General features: G+C 38.7%; 1 protein-coding gene across 5 annotated transcripts in view; it reads right to left on the bottom strand.

Moving 5' to 3' along the window:
- CDK6 (cyclin dependent kinase 6) overlaps nucleotides 1-19,473 on the bottom strand; it is a 235,773-nt gene that overhangs the window by 63,256 nt on the left and 153,044 nt on the right. For all 5 annotated transcript variants that reach the window (XR_013523944.1, XM_009002454.5, XM_078342757.1 and 2 more), the window contains one exon: nucleotides 10,528-10,637. Coding sequence is in view for 4 of the 5 variants with exons in the window: in XM_009002454.5 (XP_009000702.1) it covers nucleotides 10,528-10,637 (110 nt within the window). In the remaining variant the exon portion in view is untranslated. The remainder of the gene's footprint in view (nucleotides 1-10,527; nucleotides 10,638-19,473) is intronic.

Below are 19,473 nucleotides of genomic sequence, written 5' to 3'. Positions count from 1 at the left end.
GGTCCTTCATGACGTATTCTAGAAGGCATTCTTATCATAGGGGATTGTTATCTCCAGGTGTGTTGTTGCCCATGAAGACCTCGCCACGGGACAAGAAGTCGAGAGGCAAGACAGTGATATTGACCATCCCAATCCTGTGTAGGTCTGGGCTAATCTGTGTGTTTGTCACGGTTCTTACCAAAAAAGTATAATAAGTTAAAAAAAATTAAAAATAAAATAGCTTATAGAATGAGGATATAAAGAAAATATTTTATATAGATGTACAACATGTTTGTGTTTATTTTTTGTTTAGTTTTTTTTAGACACAGGGTCATCTAGGCTAGGGTGCAGTGGCATGATCCTAGCTCAACCTTGAACTCCTGGGCTCCAGTGATCCTCTCACTTCAGACTCTTGAAGAGCAAGCACAAAAGATGTGTGTCACCATGCTCAGCTGATTTTTTATTTTTATTTTTTTGTAGAGATGGGGACGTTCTCACTAAGTTGCCCTGGCTGGTCTTGAACGTCTAAGCTCAAGTGATCCTCCTGCCTTAGTTTTCCAAAGTGTTGTGATTACAGTGAGCCACTGCATCAGGCATGCTTGTATTTTAACACATGTTATTACAAAAGAATAAAACAGTTAAGAATTTTTTAAAGTTTTTTTTTTTTTTGAAACAGGGTCTCCTTCTGTTGCCCAGGCTGGAGTGCAGTGGTGTGATCTCAGCTCACTACAACTCCTGCCTCCCAGGCTCAAGCAGTCCTCCCACCTCAGCATGTACCACCATGCCTGGGTAATTTTTGTCTTTTCTGTAGAGACGGGGTTTTGCCATGTTACCCAGGCTGGTCTTGAACTTTTGAGCTCAAGCAATTCACCTGTCTCAAATCCCAAAGTGCTGGGATTACAGAAGTGAGCCACCACACTTGGCCAAAAAATTGAAAAAGTTTATAAAGTAAAAATGTTACAGTAAGCCAAGGTTAATTCATTATTGAAGAAAAATACTTTTAGATAAATTTGTTGTAGACTAAGTGTACAGTGTTGATAAAGTCTACAGTAGTATACAGTAATGTCCTAGGCCTTCAATTCACTCACCACTCACTCACTGACTAACCCAGAGCAACTTCCAGTCCTGCAAGCCTTATTCATGTTAAGTGTTCTATATAGGTATATCATTTCTTAGCTTTTATACCATATTTCTACTGTCTCTTTTCTATGTTCAGAGATACAAATACCATTGTTACAACTGCCTACAGTAGTCAGTACAGTAATACGTCATACAGATTGGCAGCCTAAGAGCCATAAGCTATACCATACAACCTAGGTGTGTATATAGTGGGCTATATCATCTTGCTTTGTGTAAGTACACACTACGATGTTTGCAAAATGACAAAATCACCTAACAATCCATTTCCCAGAATGTAATCCCATTGTTAAGCAACCAATGACTGTACTTTTATTTAGGATGAGGCTAATTAAAAAAGTAAACTGATAAAGAGTAGTAGAAAAACCCTGAGTAAATAACAGTATCAATGTCATAAGAATATGGCAAAAACAATGCAGGTGATAAAGAGATGACAAAATTTGTAACTACTGCCTTTGCATCAAGTGGGTAACCAGAGGGGTCACATGCCAGGATTCCCTGATTTAGGATTAGCCTAAAGCAATTAATGAGTCTGCTTTAAGAATCTATGGCTTGTGAAGTCTCAACTGGGTCAATACTGAATCAGGAGTACTTAAGTCAGAACCAGGTCAAGATGGGGATGGACCCAGAACTCCTCTGGCATAAGTAAGAAGCATGCCACATTCAGATATCTGGGGGTATCACAGGAAATACCAAGGAGACAGGGTACCCACCCTAGGAGGGATGTGTGTCCAATATTTGAGTCCCACTTCTCAGTCCCAATGCTGAGATGGAGAGAGGAGTATTCCTCTAGTCTTGGATTGGAACATAGAATGAATTTTCCCAGAGAAAAAAAGTTTTGATGAATTAGCACTATGGGTGTTTTGTATATGTTCCAGGTCATAGAGGATTCTGCAAGCTAGGCTTGGAATCCAATGACCACTTATCACTTCAGTGGAAAATGCTTTTAATGCTTTAAAATAAAATTGTTCCACAAGTGGAGATTGCCTATATTTAAACACAGCAAATTTCTTAGTCGTGAATACTTAATTCTATATATCTCAAATTTTATCTTTAACATCTTAAAAAAATGGACTTTTATCACCAATCATGACTAGTATCCAAATCTGTAATTATTGAAGGACTCTGTCTTTACAGTTGGGACTATTCTAGACACATAAATATAATTCCGGGGGGAGGACTCAAGATGGCGCTGTGAGAACAACCCAGGATTGGAGCTCTCGTTGAATCCGCAAAGAGGTGAGTCAGAGTTGCATTTCCAGACTGATCTTTGTTGCCCACAGAACGGGGAAACTCCCAAGTGTAAGGGAGACACGGGACGCCAGGCAGTAAGTCTGCCTGGCGAAGCCGGCAGCCGGAGCGGTGGCGGCCGGCCCTACCCAGCAATCCCCACAGGGCGCGCTTGTCCGGGTGCCCTGTTGAACCAGCAACCTGAGACTTGAGAGGGCTGGACTTGAGACTGAACGAGACTTGGACAGTAGGCCAGCCCAGGGGATTGCAGGGACAGAGCGTTTGGGGTACCCAGTGGGACGAACAAAACCGCGATTTCAAACTATCCCAAGCAGACGGTCCGAGATGCTCTGTGGGGGAGGGGTGTCCACCACTACCGAGGCAACCCGCCCCAACTGAGATACACACCCACTGCTGACGCAGCCTCCCGTTGCCGAGGCAACCCGTCCCTACTGAGATACACGCCCACTGCTGACGCAGCCTGCTGTTGCGGAGGCAACACGCTACAACGAAGAGACTCTGCCGCAGGGCATGGCGGAGACCACAGCAGAGCCTGCAGGAACATAGCGAATCACACAACAGCAGGGCGGAGGCTCGGCAGGCAAACAGTGGCTAGTCTGCCTCCTGGCTGGGCAGGACACCTCAATGGACATCGAAAAATAAAGCCCGAACCCCCCAACACAGAGCATTTGAGAAAAAAAGGGTTTTTTTTTAATGAGCTCTGTTGCAGCAGAATCAAACATAGCAGCCTAACAGCCTTGAATGAACAACAGAGCTCACAGCTCAGAAATTGAGCTCCTAAAAAGAACAGACTGTCTCCTCAAGCAGCTCCCTGACCCCTCTATATCCAAAAGACTGACATTTGGCAGGCATCATCCTGGGACAAAGATAGCAGAAAAAGAAATGGGTAGCATCCCTCACTGTGCCACAGCTGCTAGAGGTGCACCCCAGACAAGCGGGGCCTGGAGTGGACCTCAGCAGTCGTACAGCGAAGGGGTTAGGCCGGTAGAAGGAAAACCAAGTAACAGAAATACTTCATCATCAACAATCTGGGTGTCCACTCAGAGACCCAATCAAAAAGTCAGCAACTACGCAGACGACAAGTGGATAAACCCACAAAGATGGGAAGAAACCAGCGAAAAAAGGAGGAAAACACCCGAAACCAGAACACCTCGCCTCCTAGAAAGGACCAAAACTAGAAAGGGAACAAAGCTGGACAGAGAATGACTGTGACGAAATGACGGAATTAGACTTCAGAAGGTGGATAATGAGAAACTTTTGTGAGCTAAAAGAACATGTATTAAATCAATGCAAAGAAACTAAGGAACTTAAAAAAAGACATGAGGAAATGATAACAAGAATGGATAACTTACAGAGGAATATGAATGAATTAAAGGAGCTGAAAAGCACAATACGAGAACTTCACGAAGCATGCACAAGTTTCAATAGCCGAATTGACCAAGCAGAAGAAAGAATATCTGAAGTTGAAGACCAATGCAATGAAATTAAACGAGAAACCAAGATTAGAGAAAAAAGCGCAAAAAGGAATGAACAAAGTCTCCAAGAAATGTGGGACTATGTGAAAAGACCTAACCTACGTTTGATAGGTGTACCAGAAGGGGACGAAGAGAATGAATCCAAGTTGGAAAATACTCTTCAGGACATCATCCAGGAAAACTTCCCCCACCTAGCAAGACAGGCCAACACTCAAATGCAGGAAATACAGAGAACACCACAAAGATATTCTTCAAGAAGAGCAACCCCAAGGCACATAATCGTCAGATTCAACAAGGTTGAAATAAAAGAGAAAATACTAAGGGCAGCCAGAGAGAAAGGTCGAGTTACCCACAAAGGGAAGCCCATCAGACTCACAGCAGATCTCTCGGCAGAAACTCTACAAGCCAGAAGAGAGTGGGGGCCAATATTCAACATCCTTAAAGAAAAGAATTTTCAACCCAGAATTTCATATCCAGCCAAACTGAGCTTCAGAAGTGAAGGAAAAATAAAATCCTTTGCGAACAAGCAAGTACTCAGAGATTTTGTCACCACCAGGCCTGCTTTACAAGAGCTCCTAAAAGAGGCACTACACATAGAAAGGAACAACCAGTACCAGCCATTCCAAAATCACACTAAATGCTAAAGAGCATCAACATAATGAAGAATCTACAACAACTAACAGGCAAAACAGCCACTTAGCATCAAAATGGCAGTATCAAATTCACACATAACAATATTAACCCTAAATGTAAATGGACTAAATGCACCAATCAAAAGACACAGACTGGCAAATTGGATAAAAATCCAAAACCCATCAGTGTGCTGTATCCAGGAAACCCATCTCACATGCAAGGATACACAAAGGCTCAAAATAAAGGGATGGAGGAAGATTTACCAAGCAAATGGAGAGCAAAAAAAAGCAGGAGTTGCAATTCTCATCTCTGATAAAATAGACTTTAAAGCAACAAAGATCAAAAGAGACAAAGAAGGCCATTACATAATGGTAAAAGGATCGATACAACAAGAAGAGCTAACGATCCTAAACATATATGGACCCAATGCAGGAGCACCCAGATACATAAGGCAAATTCTTAATGACTTACAAAGAGACTTAGACTCCCACACAATAATAGTGGGAGACTTTAACACTCCACTGTCAATATTAGACAGATCAACCAGACAGAAAATCAACAAGGATATCCAGGGCTTGAACTCAGACCTGGAGCAAGCAAACCTGATAGACATTTACAGAACTCTCCACCCCAAATCCACAGAATATACATTCTTCTCAGCACCACATCACACCTACTCAAAAACTGACCACATAATTGGAAGTAAAGCACTCCTCAACAAATGCAAAACAACTGAAATCATAACAAACAGCCTCTCAGACCATAGTGCAATCAAGTTAGAACTCAGAATACAGAAACCAACCCAGAACCGCACAGCTTCATGGAAACTGAACAACTGGCTCTTGAATGTTGACTGGGTAAACAATGAAATGAAGTCAGAAATAAAGAAGTTCTTCGAAACCAATGAGAACGAAGACACAACCTGCCAGAACCTCTGGGACACATTTAAAGCAGTCTCTAGAGGAAAGAATATAGCAATAAGTGCCCATATGAGGAAAATGGAGAGATCCAAAATTGACACCCTATCGTCAAAATTGAAAGAGCTAGAGGAGCAAGATCAAAAAATCTCAAAACCCAGCAGAAGACAAGAAATAACTAAGATCAGAGCTGAACTGAAGGAGACTGAGACACGAAAAACCCTTCAAAAAATCAATAAATCCAAGAGCTGGTTTTTTGAAAAGATCAACAAAATAGACAGACCACTAGCCAGATTGATTAAAAAGAAAAGAGAGAAAAACCAAATAGATGCAATAAAAAATGATAAAGGGGAAATCACCACAGATTCCACAGAAATTCAAACCATCATCAGAGAATATTACAAACAACTCTATGCATATAAACTAGTAAACCTGGAAGAAATGGACAAATTCCTGGACTCCTGCATCCTCCCAAGCCTAAACCAGGAGGAAGCTGAAACTATGAATAGACCAATAACAAGGTCAGAAGTCGAGGCAGCAATTAAGAGCCTACCACACAAAAAAAGCCCAGGTCCAGACGGGTTCACAGCCGAATTCTACCAGACACACAAAGAGGAGCTGGTACCATTCCTTCTAAAACTATTTCAAACAATCCAAAAAGAGGGAATACTACCCAAATCATTTTACGAGACCAACATCATTCTGATACCAAAACCCGGCAGAGACCCAACAGGAAAAGAAAACTTCAGGCCAATATCCATGATGAACATAGATGCAAAAATCTTCAATAAAATATTGGCAAGCCGAATGCAACAGAAAATCAAAAAACTTATTCACCATGATCAAGTAGGATTCATCCCGGGGATGCAAGGCTGGTTCAACATACACAAGTCTATCAACGTAATTCACCACATAAACAGAACCAAAAACAAAAACCACATGATTATCTCAATTGACACAGAGAAGGCCTATGACAAAATTCAACAGCCCTTTATGCTAAAAACCCTCAATAAACTCGGTATCGATGGAACGTATCTCAAAGTAATACAAGCTATTTATGACAAACCAACAGCCAATATCATACTGAATGGGCAAAAACTGGAAGCATTCCCTTTGAAATCTGGCACTAGACAAGGATGCCCTCTTTCACCACTCCTATTCAATATAGTTCTGGAAGTTCCAGCCAGAGCAATCAGGCAAGAAAAAGAAATAAAGGGTATTCAAATAGGAAAGGTGGAAGCCAAATTGTCTCTATTTGCAGATGACATGATAGTATACCTAGAAGACCCCATCACCTCAGCCCAAAAACTCCTGAAACTGATAAGCAACTTCAGCAAAGTCTCAGGATGTAAAATCAATGTGCAAAAATCACAAGCATTCGTCTACACCAATAACAGACTTAAAGAAAGCCAAATCAAGAACGAACTGCCATTCGCAATTGCTACAAAAAGAATAAAATACCTTGGAATACAACTCACAAGGAACGTAAGGGACCTCTTCAAGGAGAACTACAAACCACTGCTCAACGAAATCAGAGAGGACACAAACAGATGGAGAAACATTCCATGTTCATGGTTAGGAAGAATTAATATCGTGAAAATGGCTATACTGCCCAAAGTAATTTACAGAATCAACGCTATCCCCATCAAGCTACCATTGACTTTCTTCACAGAACTGGAAAAAACCACCATGAACTTCATATGGAACCAAAAGAGAGCCCGCATAGCCAAGTCAATTCTAAGCAAAAAGAACACAGCGGGGGGCATCACACTACCGGATTTCAAACTATACTACAAGGCTACAGTAATCAAAACAGCATGGTACTGGTACCAAAACAGAGATATAGACCAATGGAACAAAACAGAGGCACCGGAGGCAACACAACATATCTACAACTATACAATCTTTGATAAACCTGACAAAACCAAGCAAGGGGGAAAGGATTCCCTGTTTAACAAATGGTGTTGGGAAAACTGGCTAGCCATGTGCAGAAAGCAGTAACTGGACCCCTTCCTGACACCTTACACTAAAATTAACTCCAGATGGATTAAAGACTTAAACATAAGACCTGGCACCATAAAAACCCTAGAAGGAAATCTAGGCAAAACTATCCAGGACATAGGAGTAGGCAAGGACTTCATGAACAAAACACCAAAAGCATTGGCAACAAAAGCCAAAAGAGACAAATGGGACCTAATCAAACTCCACAGCTTCTGCACGGCAAAAGAAACAGTCACTAGAGTGGATCAGCAACCAACAGAATGGGAAAAAATTTTTGCAGTTTACCCATCTGACAAAGGGCTGATATCCAGAATTTACAAAGAACTCAAATGGATTTACAGGAAAAAAACAAACAAGCCCATTCAAAAGTGGGCAAAGGATATGAACAGACACTTTACAAAAGAACACATATATGAGGCCAACAATCATATGAAAAAATGCTCATCGTCACTGGTCATCAGAGAGATGCAAATCAAAACCACATTGAGATACCATCTCACGCCAGTTAGAATGGCGATCATTAAAAAATCTGGAGACAACAGATGCTGGAGAGGATGTGGAGAAAAAGGAACACTTTTACACTGTTGGTGGGAGTGTAAATTAGTTCAACCATTGTGGAAGACAGTGTGGCGATTCCTCAAGGCCTTAGAAATAGAAATTCCATTTGACCCAGCAATCCCATTACTGGGTATATATCCAAAAGACTATAAATCGTTCTACTATAAGGACACATGTACACGAATGTTCATTGCAGCACTGTTTACAATAGCAAAGACCTGGAATCAACCAAAATGCCCACTGATAATAGACTGGATTGGAAAAATGTGGCACATATACACCATGGAATATTATGCAGCAATCAGAAATGATGAGTTTGTGTCGTTTGTAGGGACATGGATGAATCTGGAGAACGTCATCCTCAGCAAACTGACACAAGAACAGAAAATGAAACACCGCATATTCTCACTCATAGGCGGGTGATGAAAAATGAGAACACACGGACACAGAAAGGGGAGTACTAAACACTGGGGTCTATGGGGGGAAAAGGGGAGGGCCAGTGGGAGGGGGAGGTGGGGAGGGATAGCCTGGGGAGAAATGCCAAATGTGGGTGAAGGGGAGAAGGAAAGAAAAGCACACTGCCATGTGTGGTCCTACGCAACTGTCTTGCATGCTCTGCTCATGTACCCCAAAACCTAAAATCCAATAAAAAATTAAAAAAAAATAAATATAATTCCAATAAGTATTTCTCTAATCAACTCTTGGCTGCACAGTTATTCCTGGGATGAAGTAGAGTGACTGTCCAAACTCCTACTCTGCTCTATTGACAGTAAATTATTCTCAGTTCTTACTATAAGCCTTTAACCCATGTCTTCCACACTTGTTGGATAAAAAGAATTGCTGAAGGTACTTTTAAAAACAAGAATTCCTGGCCCCAGCCCAGTAATGAATCAGAATCTCAAGGGAGAGGCCTGGGAGCTGCACTTTTAAAGACTGCCCAACCCTGGTGACTGTCATTCAACCCAGGGGTTCTTATCCTGGAAGCTGTATTAGGATCGGAAGACGTGTTAAAACACAGGTTGCTGGATCCCAGCCCAAGACTTCTGAACTGATAGGTTTGGGGAGGGGCCTGAGAATTTGTATTTCCAACAGGGTGCCTGGTGATGCTGAGGTTCCTGGTCCAGGGAGCAAACTTTCAAAATCACTAATTTAGCTGTTTGGCAAACACTGCAGCTAAATTCAAGATTCCTTTTTCCCTCCCCTCCTTGGAAAAAAAAAACCAATGCTGGATTAGAACTTGTGAGACTTCCTTTGGACTCATACCCCTGCTACTTCTCAGCTGTCTAATATTAGACAAATAAATGCACCACTTCATCTCAGTTTCCTCTTATTGGTAGGACTGAGAAAGGCAGCATAAAAGAAGAGGTTTGACACTATACTTGGCATACGGTAGGGCTGCATTAAACATCTGTGTACTCTGATCTCCTTGCCATGCTCTCGCATCCTATGAGCCACAGATGAATTTACTGAGTACTAGCAATAGTTCCAAAAATTTATTACATGCACAAAACTTTGGTTAAAACCAACCAAACAATAAGCAAACAACGGCTGACCACTTTCTTTTCCTTGTGAGCTACCATGGAGCTACATTTTAAACATAATATATCCAATGGGAATATATTGTTTCTTAACTCATCTAACTCACATTTTCCCACCAAAACAAAAATAGAAAAGAAAAGGAGATTAGATTATAATTAGGTTTAATTTTGCTTAGGCTGATCTTAGTACCCAGGTATGGATTATTTTCCTGGCAAATCTTTATTATGTTATTTGGCAATTTCTTGTGACCTGAAAATCAAACAAATGAATCACATGCTCTCTCAGAGGGAACTTGGAGGGCGTCTAGCCTACCCACCAACCCTATAAATGCTAATGAAACATTTCCAATGTGTGAAGGTCCAGCCTTTTCTTAGACACACAATGAGAACTCAATATTTTCACAAATAACAATCTACTTTTCAGATAACTGTCTAATCATTAGATTTCTACCCCTTTTAACAAAAATCTTTCTTTTTGTAATTTCTATTTCCTTGGTCCTGTTTCTGTCCTCTATAGTCCCTGAATGTCTAATCTCTCCTGTACATGGCAGTATTTTAAGTGCTCTGGAGTGGCACTGACATCCACCTTGCCTATTCTTTTTCAGTCTAAATATTGTTTCTTTTCAACTATTCTCACATCAAAATTCCATTAACATTTTTCATATAATTAACAGTCTTGGTCCTCTTCCTATGAATAAAGTCCACTTTGAGGATATTTCTTCACTAAAAAAATGCCAAAATATGTGTTATGTTCACCATGTCCTATTATCACCAATAAAACAATGTAAATTATAAGAACAGTGAGGTGTTGCTTCCCAGGCAGAGTTTTCAAAAGCTGCAAGCTACAGTCCTACAAAACAACACTGTAAGCACCGAGAAGGCTGTTTCAAGACAGGCTTGCAAGTGTCAGCCTGGGGCAGATGGATCTGGCCGTCATGACCCCTAATGACAGAAATGCCATGCTGCCATTTAAACTCACAAAGATCCACAGTCTCTTTTCAAGGAAAGCAGAGTGAACAAAACAAAAGTATTTCTTACTTTCTACGAAACATTTCTGCAAATATGCAGCCAACACTCCAGAGATCCACGGGGGTGGCGTAGCTGGACTGGAGCAAGACTTCGGGCGCTCTGTACCACAGCGTGACGACCTGCAATGGCAAGTGGATCTGAGTGTTACTGACGAAGACGGCTGTTGGCTTAGACTCCTCACAAAACCTGGTTTAATGACAAGATCTAGTTCGGACAGAACTCCTATAAATCACATAAGGACACTGCAATAGAAGCAATAAGTAAATAGGACTCATCATTGAGAGGCCAGGAAATTACATCATCCCCACAGACTGGATTCCCACCTCCAACTCTATGTCTAACTAGGAACAAGAGTTTCAGAAAGCAAAGCCTCAAAACATTTTTTTTAAACTTAGAAACTGTTTTTTTTTTTACTCCTTAAGGCCCTTTAAAAAATAATACATGGAAAACAGGTGATGGCAACAATTAAAGCTCAATCCCCAGGTCAGCATTATTGGCAAATTAGAAGATGATGCCATACAGAGTGGTATGATAGACTTTGGATTTTGGAAACTCAGAAAGGGAGGGGGTTAGAGAAAGGGGTGAAAAAGAAAAACGATATATTGGGTAAAATGTACACACTACTTGGGTGACAAGAGCACTAAAATCTCAGACTTCATCACTATACAATTCATCCATGTAACCCAAAACCACTTGTACCCCAAAAACTACACACACACACACACACACACACACACACACACATATGAAGATGGTGCCAGTGCTGCTGGATGGTGACCCTGAAGTCTACAGAACACCCAGGACAAGTCAAAACTGCTCTTACCATGACAGTTTGGGGAAGTAAAGTAAAACCCCTCTCCATGCTGCTCTTTTCAGAAAACAACTAAAAAACGGGGAAGAACTTGAGAAGTGTAACCCAATTGTTCATATCATGTGTGAAAAAGCCAGCCAGAGGAAGGGATTCCCAAAAGACAAGAACCTCATTTAATACAGAGCAGTATATAGTAATAGATGAAATAATCACAACTGTAATTTTTTCTGCCAGGTTGAGGGCTGAAGAAAGCATATCATGTTAAGGCTGCAGATTTGAGAACATAGTGGGGGTTCAGGTGATTCCTTTTGTGGGGGAAGGAGCAGATAGTCTATGGATACCTAAAAGGTGTATTCTTTATTGTCAGATAAGGAATTCAGAATATAAATCTATTACATCAGAATTTTACAATATTCAGATTCCTTTTATCCTTCTAGTTTCATCTAGTTGTATTATAATGGATATCTATCTAAATTTTCTGAAATTCTGCTATATATATATATATTTGATGCTATATTACTTGGTATGCTAAGATTGCAGTAGCAAGTCTCCAAAAATGGCAGCTGCCATCAATTTCCTTCTCTCCTTATTTGCATACACTGTTCCTTGTATCAAGGGATGGAGTTTCTTTGCCTCCCATTGAATCTGCGTTGGCCTTAGTGACTTGCTTGACCTACAGAATATGGTAGAAGTAATGTCTGAGACTACCAATGTTAGGTCATAAGAAGCCTGAGCCTAGGCCTTTTCTCTTGAGATGCTACCTCTTGGAACCCAGCTGTCATGCTGTGAGAAACCCATGAAGATGACACCCTGGTTGACTGCCCTAGTTAAGCTCTCAGCTGAAAGCCTGCAAATAAGCCATCCTGGACATTCAAGCCAACTGAACTCCCAAATAACTGCAGGTCCAGCCAATGTCACACAGAGCAGAACTGCCAGCTGAGTCCAGTCAGCTGACAATATTATGAGTGATAATAAAATAACTGTTTGAAGTTTTGAGGTGATTACACGGCAACATCAAATTAAAATAAGATTCTTGACAGGTTCCCCCTTTTTATCTCATCTAACTTATTTTGCTTTGAATTCATACATGGGTCAAGTTTTGTTTAAGAAATACTGGTTGATATCTAATGGAGGGATGGTTGTGATGTAACAGAAATAAAAAACAAAACATAAAACCGATAATACCAAAACAATGTTACTTGAGTTATCATTTGCCCCCAACATATCTTTCTATCAATGCATCACCTCCCACAGTACTTTCCATCAATGTATCACCTCCCGTAGAACTTCCATAGCCTTTATTACCAGTCACATCTATACTGCACCATTGGTTCTTAAGCCTGCCTGTTCATCAGAATCCTTATGGGGTTTTTAGAAAACGTAGGTGTATAGGTCTTACCTTGTGCCACCGAATTAGATTCTCTGTGGATTGAGCTTTTTGGGTTGGAGTTTTCCTCTTTTGTTTCTTCCATCTTTCTTCTTCTTCTTTTTTTTTTTTTTAGAGACGGAATCTCCCTCTGTCGCCCAGGGTGGACTGCAGTGGCGCGATCTCGGCTCACCGCAACCTCTGACTCCTGGGTTCAAGCAATACTCTTTCCTCAGCCTTCTGAGTAGCTGGGACTACAGGTGCACACCACCACACCCAGCTAATTTCTTTTGTATTTTAGTAGAGATGAGGTTTCGCCATGTTGCCCAGGCTGGTCTCAAACTCCTGAGCTCGGGCAATCCTCATACCTTGGCTTCCCAAAGTGTTAGGATTACAGGCATGAGGCACTGCACCCAGCTCTTTCTTCTTCTTCTTCTTTTTTTTTTTTAAGTTCTTCAAGTAACCCTCACCCTTGGCTAGGTTTGAATACCATTAGATTATGCAAATATATCCTATTGCTCTTATCTCCATGCTTTTGTTTATATCATTTTCCTAGTCTGGGAAACTCTTCTGTCTCCTCTCCACATGTGTAAATTTCACCTGTCCTACAAGGTCTAGCCTAGATGCCAGCACCACCCTGAACTTGCTGCTATCTGAAAATCATACCTTGTAATATAGTTCATAATATAGTTTGTTCCTGAGGACATGGCCCTGCCTTAATCTACGTTTATATCTGTAAATGCCTATCACAGTACTGTAAATACAACAATAAGGGTTTAACACCTATCTAATTCTTTTAAGGCAATCATTTCTAGAAAGATAATTGGGCAAAATTAAATGACCAGTCATTCCCAAAAGAGTGGGTACTGTTTTTGCTAAGAAAGTATCCAATACTGGGCTCTAGTTTTTTAGTTACATGACTTGTTTCTGCTTTATTAATATTTCTAGCTGGAAAAATACTTCTTTGCTTCCTTGACATAGTGTAAACAAAACTGCAGGTGCAAACTGTTCATAAGGTTCCACTTGAGTGGTTCACAGAAATACACAGATATCATGAGGGCACACACTTATCTTTCCATCTCAATTCAAACAATTCAAAATAAAGTCTAGCATCATAAGAAGAAAAGTTTAATCTGAATACAGGCTTATTTTAAGCTGTTTTAAGGAAACTGTGATTTATTTCTTTATTTTTTCTTTTGAGATTGGTCTTGCTCTGTTGCCCAGACTGGAGTGCAATGGTGCCATTTGGCTCACTGCAACCTCCGACTCCTGGGCTTAAGCGATTCTCATGTCTCAGCCTCCCAGGTAGCTGAGACTACAGGCACATGCCACCACACTGGGCTAATATTTTTGTATTTTTTGTAGAGACAGGGTTTCACCATGTTGGCCAGGCTGGTCAGGAACTCCTGACCTCAAGTGATCCGCCCACCTCGGCCTCCCCAAATGCTGGGATTACAGGTGTGAGCCACTGTGCCCAGCAAGAAACTGTGGTTTCTGATTGATTATCCATCCTAAAAAAACTTTAGTAGGGCTGACTGTCTTCATTTTCAATACTTTAGTCAGCTATACCTATTATGATCATCAAATAAATGTTTAGACAGTCAAAATAATAACAATTGATTGTTAGGGAAATTCCCTTCTATTCCTTTTAAAATTTAGTTACCACTCAAAATGTAGAATGAATTTACATCAAATGCTTTCTAAAACATCTATTAATAATGACCATATGATCATTCACCTTTATTTTATTAATGATATATTAATTACATTAACAGATTTCCCAATATTGTAGCATCCTTGCTTTCTTGGAATCAATAATTTCTGATTTTTGTGCATCATTCTTTTAAGACACTCTGAAATTCTATTTGCTAATATCTATTTAGGATATTAACATATTCATAAATGAGACTGATCTGTAGTTTTCTGTGTTAATTTTTCATGTTTTGATATCAGAGATATTCAAGCTTCCAATCTTTACTATATTCTGGAATAGTACAAATAACAGAATAATAATCAGTTCCTTGAAGGTTAAACAATCTTGCTCATAGAACTGTCTGGATCTTTGGTAGCAGTGTGTCTTAACAGTCTTTTGAATTTCTTCTTGGTAATTAGTCTGCTCAGCTTTCAAACTCTTTTTGAACAAATTTTGGTAATGATAAAAGATTTTCCCATGAACATCCTTAATCTAGATTTAAACATGAAATGACTTAAACTCGAACATAGTATTTCTTATAATGATTTTAATTTCATCTGTTTTCTTGGTTATACTGATTTTCTTTTCCTTAATGTTGTAAATTTTTGTTTTCTCTTTATATCTGTTAGGTTTGTCAGAAGTTTAGCCATATTATTTATTTAAAAAAATGGACACAATTTTATTTCCGTTTTAGGAGGATTCTTGTTTTATTTTATTGTATAATTTGTTGATTTCTATTTTTATGTTTTTAAATTTTCTCCTAATTTGTTTTTCTTTTTTTAAGTTAAAATTTAGCTCGTTTCAATTTAATTAATGATAAAATGCTAACTACATATTTGTAGATGAACTTTTCTCATTTTTGCTCATCTTTAAATACTATGTAATTTATCTTTAATTTTCTCTTTAATCCAAGAGTACACTACTGTGAGGAATAAATTGTTTAGAAAAGTGTTTTAAAATGTCCATATAGGTTATTTATGGCTACCTTTTAATGGTTGAATTTCTATTTCTACTGAATTACAACCAGAGACTGTAATCTGTACAGTTTCTACTTGGTAGGATTTATTGTTGTTTTCTTTACAATAATGTATATACTTGGTTTTTGTTCTGAGAGTGTAATGGAAGTGCTCTCTTTAAAGTTCTTTACTGGTAAGAGTTTGTCTTATATAAATCCTTACTTACATTTGTCTATACTTTGTCAAACTCTAAAAGAGAACTGAGTTTCTGTTTTCCTTCTCCCAGTATCTCTCTGTCCTTCTAAGAGTTTCTGCCTTGTGCTCATTGGCCTTATGTTTTTGGCAAATAAAATTTATAGTAACAAAAATATTATTTAAATCATAAAAATTTAGATGATGGTAGACACACAACGTAAAATAAGCACGCAATTCATAGTAATTCAGTCACAAAATAAAACGGAAAAGGAAGCCCGTTCATACTAGTAACAAAAAAATGTAAAACACTGAGGAATTAAAAGAAATTTACAAAATCCCTACTAAGAAAATGATATACTGTTGTTGAAGAACATAAAATAAAATAAATAAATGGTGATACAGACATGGCTAAGGTGGGAAAAGGCCATATTATAACGGTAACAGTCATCCTGTATTGACATAAAAATTCAGGACAGTCCCATGATTTTGGGGAGAAATTTAACTTTGACAATAAAGAGGCTTTGTTAGAATAATGCTTAAGAAGAGCCATAAATAGTTTGAGAAATAGGAATAAGGGGCATTTTCTCTTAATACCAAAACATATTCTAAGGCATGTTAAGTAGTAAATAAAATAGTAAGTACTAACAGATCAAGAAAACAAAATAATGTCCAGAAAGAGACTGACATATTTATGGGGTTTAACATTCTTATAGGTGGCCAACTTTCAGCTTAGTACAAAATAAAAAGGTACTTCGATAACTGAAAGAAAGCCAGGTGGGGTGGCAATGCCTTTAGATCCATCTACTCAGGAGGCTACGATGAGATCACTTGAGACCAGGAGTTTGAGTTCAACTTGGGCAACATAGGGAGACCCTGTCTCTAAAAAAAATTTTTTTTAATTGAAAGCAAGGCAAGTGGCCATTAATTTGGAAGACAGTAAGTTTGATTTCTGCTTTATGTAGATAAAATTTCTTATGGATAAAATTTTTAAAAATGTCATGGAACATCTAAAGGTATGGAGCAGAACTAGAAAAAGGTACTATAGGAAAACAGCAGAGGACCTTGGGATGTGGAGGACTTTTTCAGCATGATGGAAATCTAGAAACCTTAGATGAAGAGTCACAGATCCAGCTATTTAAAATTGAAATTCTCCTCAGCAAAAAACACTAGAAATAAAGGCTGGGAGAAAACACACATAAAGTCAAAGAATAAACATCCATATTTCATAAAGCACTTGTATAAATCTGTAAGAATTAAAATCATGCAACAGAAAAATAGGTGAAAGATATAAAAAGTCACAAAGAAAAAACCACCAGAGATAATCTCATTAAAGAAAAGAGGAAAGAAAAGGAAGGAAGGAAAGAAACAGAAACCCATTTTGTGCATGATTTGTGGGAATGAACAGAATGACACTGTTCAGGGTTGGCCATCATATTGAAAAAGTGTTTTAAATTGCAATTTGGGCTCCTCTTGGTGGCTCATGCCTGTAATCCCAGCATCCTGAGAGACCAGGGCAGGAAAATTGCTTGAGTTGAGGGGTTGGAGACCAGCCTGGGCAACATAGTAAAACCTTGCCTCTACAAAAAAATTAAAAAATTAGCCAAGTGTGGTGGACATGCCTGAAGTCTCAGCTACTTAATAGGTTGACATGGGAGGTTCGCTTGAGCCCGAGAGGTCAAGACTGCAGTAAGCCATGATCATGCCACTGTACTCTAGCCAGGGCAACATAGTGAGACTCTTGTTTCAAGTAAGTAAACAAACAAGAAATAAAAACACAAACACAAACAAACCCCAAATTCCTGCAAATTGGCACAACCTTTTTAGAAGATAAAATGACAATATGTATAAAATTAATAGCACACATGTCCCTAACCCAGAGTTCCACTTATGGAAATTTATCTTATAGAAAGATTCATACTAGTATACAAACAGATATTCACAAGGATGTTTACTCCACAATAATTACCAAAAGGGGAATATCATTCAGTCATCAAAAAGAATAAGATAGTTCCCATCTTGCTTATTCCTGTTTGCACAGAAAAGACATCTATGATACAGTAACTAAGTTAATAAATAAGTTTTGGAACTGTGTAAAATACATTTCAGTTTATGTTAAAAGATTATGTCTGGGTGTAACTACAATAATCATAGATGCATAGAAAAATGTCTGTAAGGACACAAAGACATCAAACTTTAAATGGACAATTGCCACAAAAACAAGGAGGGTGGAAAGTGGAAAGGAAAAGAGATGCTGCGTGGTTATTTCAGGGGCACCGAGTTAGTCAGCTGCTGTCAGTAAGCACATGTTACAGCTGAGAAAACTGAATTTCAGAGAGGCTGAGTAATCGGCCAGCGTTCATTAGCTGAGATTTGAAAGAGCTGGGATTCTTACCAAGACTGTCTGATTTCAACCCTGTGTCCCTTCTTCAATTTGCAACATAGCACCTTCAACTCAGCCCCTCCAAACATTCACAAAATAAGGGGCAAAGATACAGGTTGTAAGTAAAAAACCAACAGGAAACAATTTTAAATTTACTTTGAAATATCTTAATGTAAAAATTTATAATAGCTTACAAATCTCAAAAGCTCAGCTGTCCTTTGGGGTTAAGTGATTTCCCGAAAAATTGTTTAAGAAAAGGTTTCTATTATTTTCCAGTACTCTATATATCATCTACTCATCACTTCACATTTAATAACTTCAATGAAAGCTAAAATTTAAATATCTTGTTTTTATCCGTAATATTTTGCGTTAGTCTCTGAGTAAATCATTGTAAACAAGTGAGAGGAAATTAGACTAATTATCCTCTATTTTGAACTATCGACATTTGTATAAAGAGACATCATTTTTGGTTCAATCTTTGAGGAATTCAATTTCTAAAGAAAGTATGAATTGTGCAAGACTTACATTTCCAGTTAATTCTCTAATAAAATAAACCCAACAATGACCTGGGCCTACATTTAAAAATAACAAACTACTGGGCTGGCCGCGGTGGCTCATGCTTGTAAACCCAGCACTTTGGGAGGCCGACGTGGGAGGATCACTTGAGGTTAGGAGTTTGAGACCAGCTTGGGCAACATGGTGAAACCCCATCTCTACTAAAAGTACAAAAAATTAGCTGGGGGTGGTGATGCATGCCTGTAATTCCAGCTACTAGGGAGGCTGAAGCAGGAAAATTGCTTGAACATGGGAGGTAGAGGTTGCAGGAGCCGAGATCATGCCACTCCACTCTAGTCTGGGCGACAAGTGAGACTCCATCTCACGAAAACGAAAAACAAATAAACTACTATATTTTGGAATAGATATAAAAGAATACCATTTTCTAATAGTTGTTCCTTATTTATGTAATATTATTCTATATATCAAGACAGCATCCCCAGTTTTAATTTCTTAATTTCCTTGGCTGTTCTATAATCTCTGAACCAGAGTTTTTTAATCCCTACATTAAGTCACTGTAATTTTAATTATCTCGAATTATGACAACTTCTGTAATTTTGTAGGATTTAAAATATCTACTGCAACTAAATCTGGATCCAAATTTTTGAGAACATATTGTAACAAATTTTCCTGACAGTAAAATATAAATTTTCTTTGCTTAGAGATTACTATTCTTCTGTGCCTCTAAAAACTTCTGATGGAAGATTGCCTAACTTAAAACCAGTTTAAGTCATGCATGAGCAGAAATTTATTTTTATTTGAAAGCTTTATAAAGAATGAATAATATCAATAAAATTGTTTCAAGGTTTTAGCGCATGAAAGTTCTCAATATAATCCATTCTACCAAAATGTTTAATAACTCTGTCCTTAAAAACAAAATATAATGCTAAATTTAAATTTTAAGACATGTTGAGGAAAACAATAAGTGCAACATATAAAGATCAACATTTAGAAATCCATAACAAAAGTAGCTACTAATGGTAACAATGCAGTTGTCTA

Source organism: Callithrix jacchus, chromosome 11 (assembly GCF_049354715.1).
Source record: "Callithrix jacchus isolate 240 chromosome 11, calJac240_pri, whole genome shotgun sequence".
NCBI lineage: Eukaryota > Metazoa > Chordata > Mammalia > Primates > Cebidae > Callithrix > Callithrix jacchus.
Note: the sequence above shows the minus strand (reverse complement) of the source record. Positions and strands in the feature narration are given on the sequence as shown.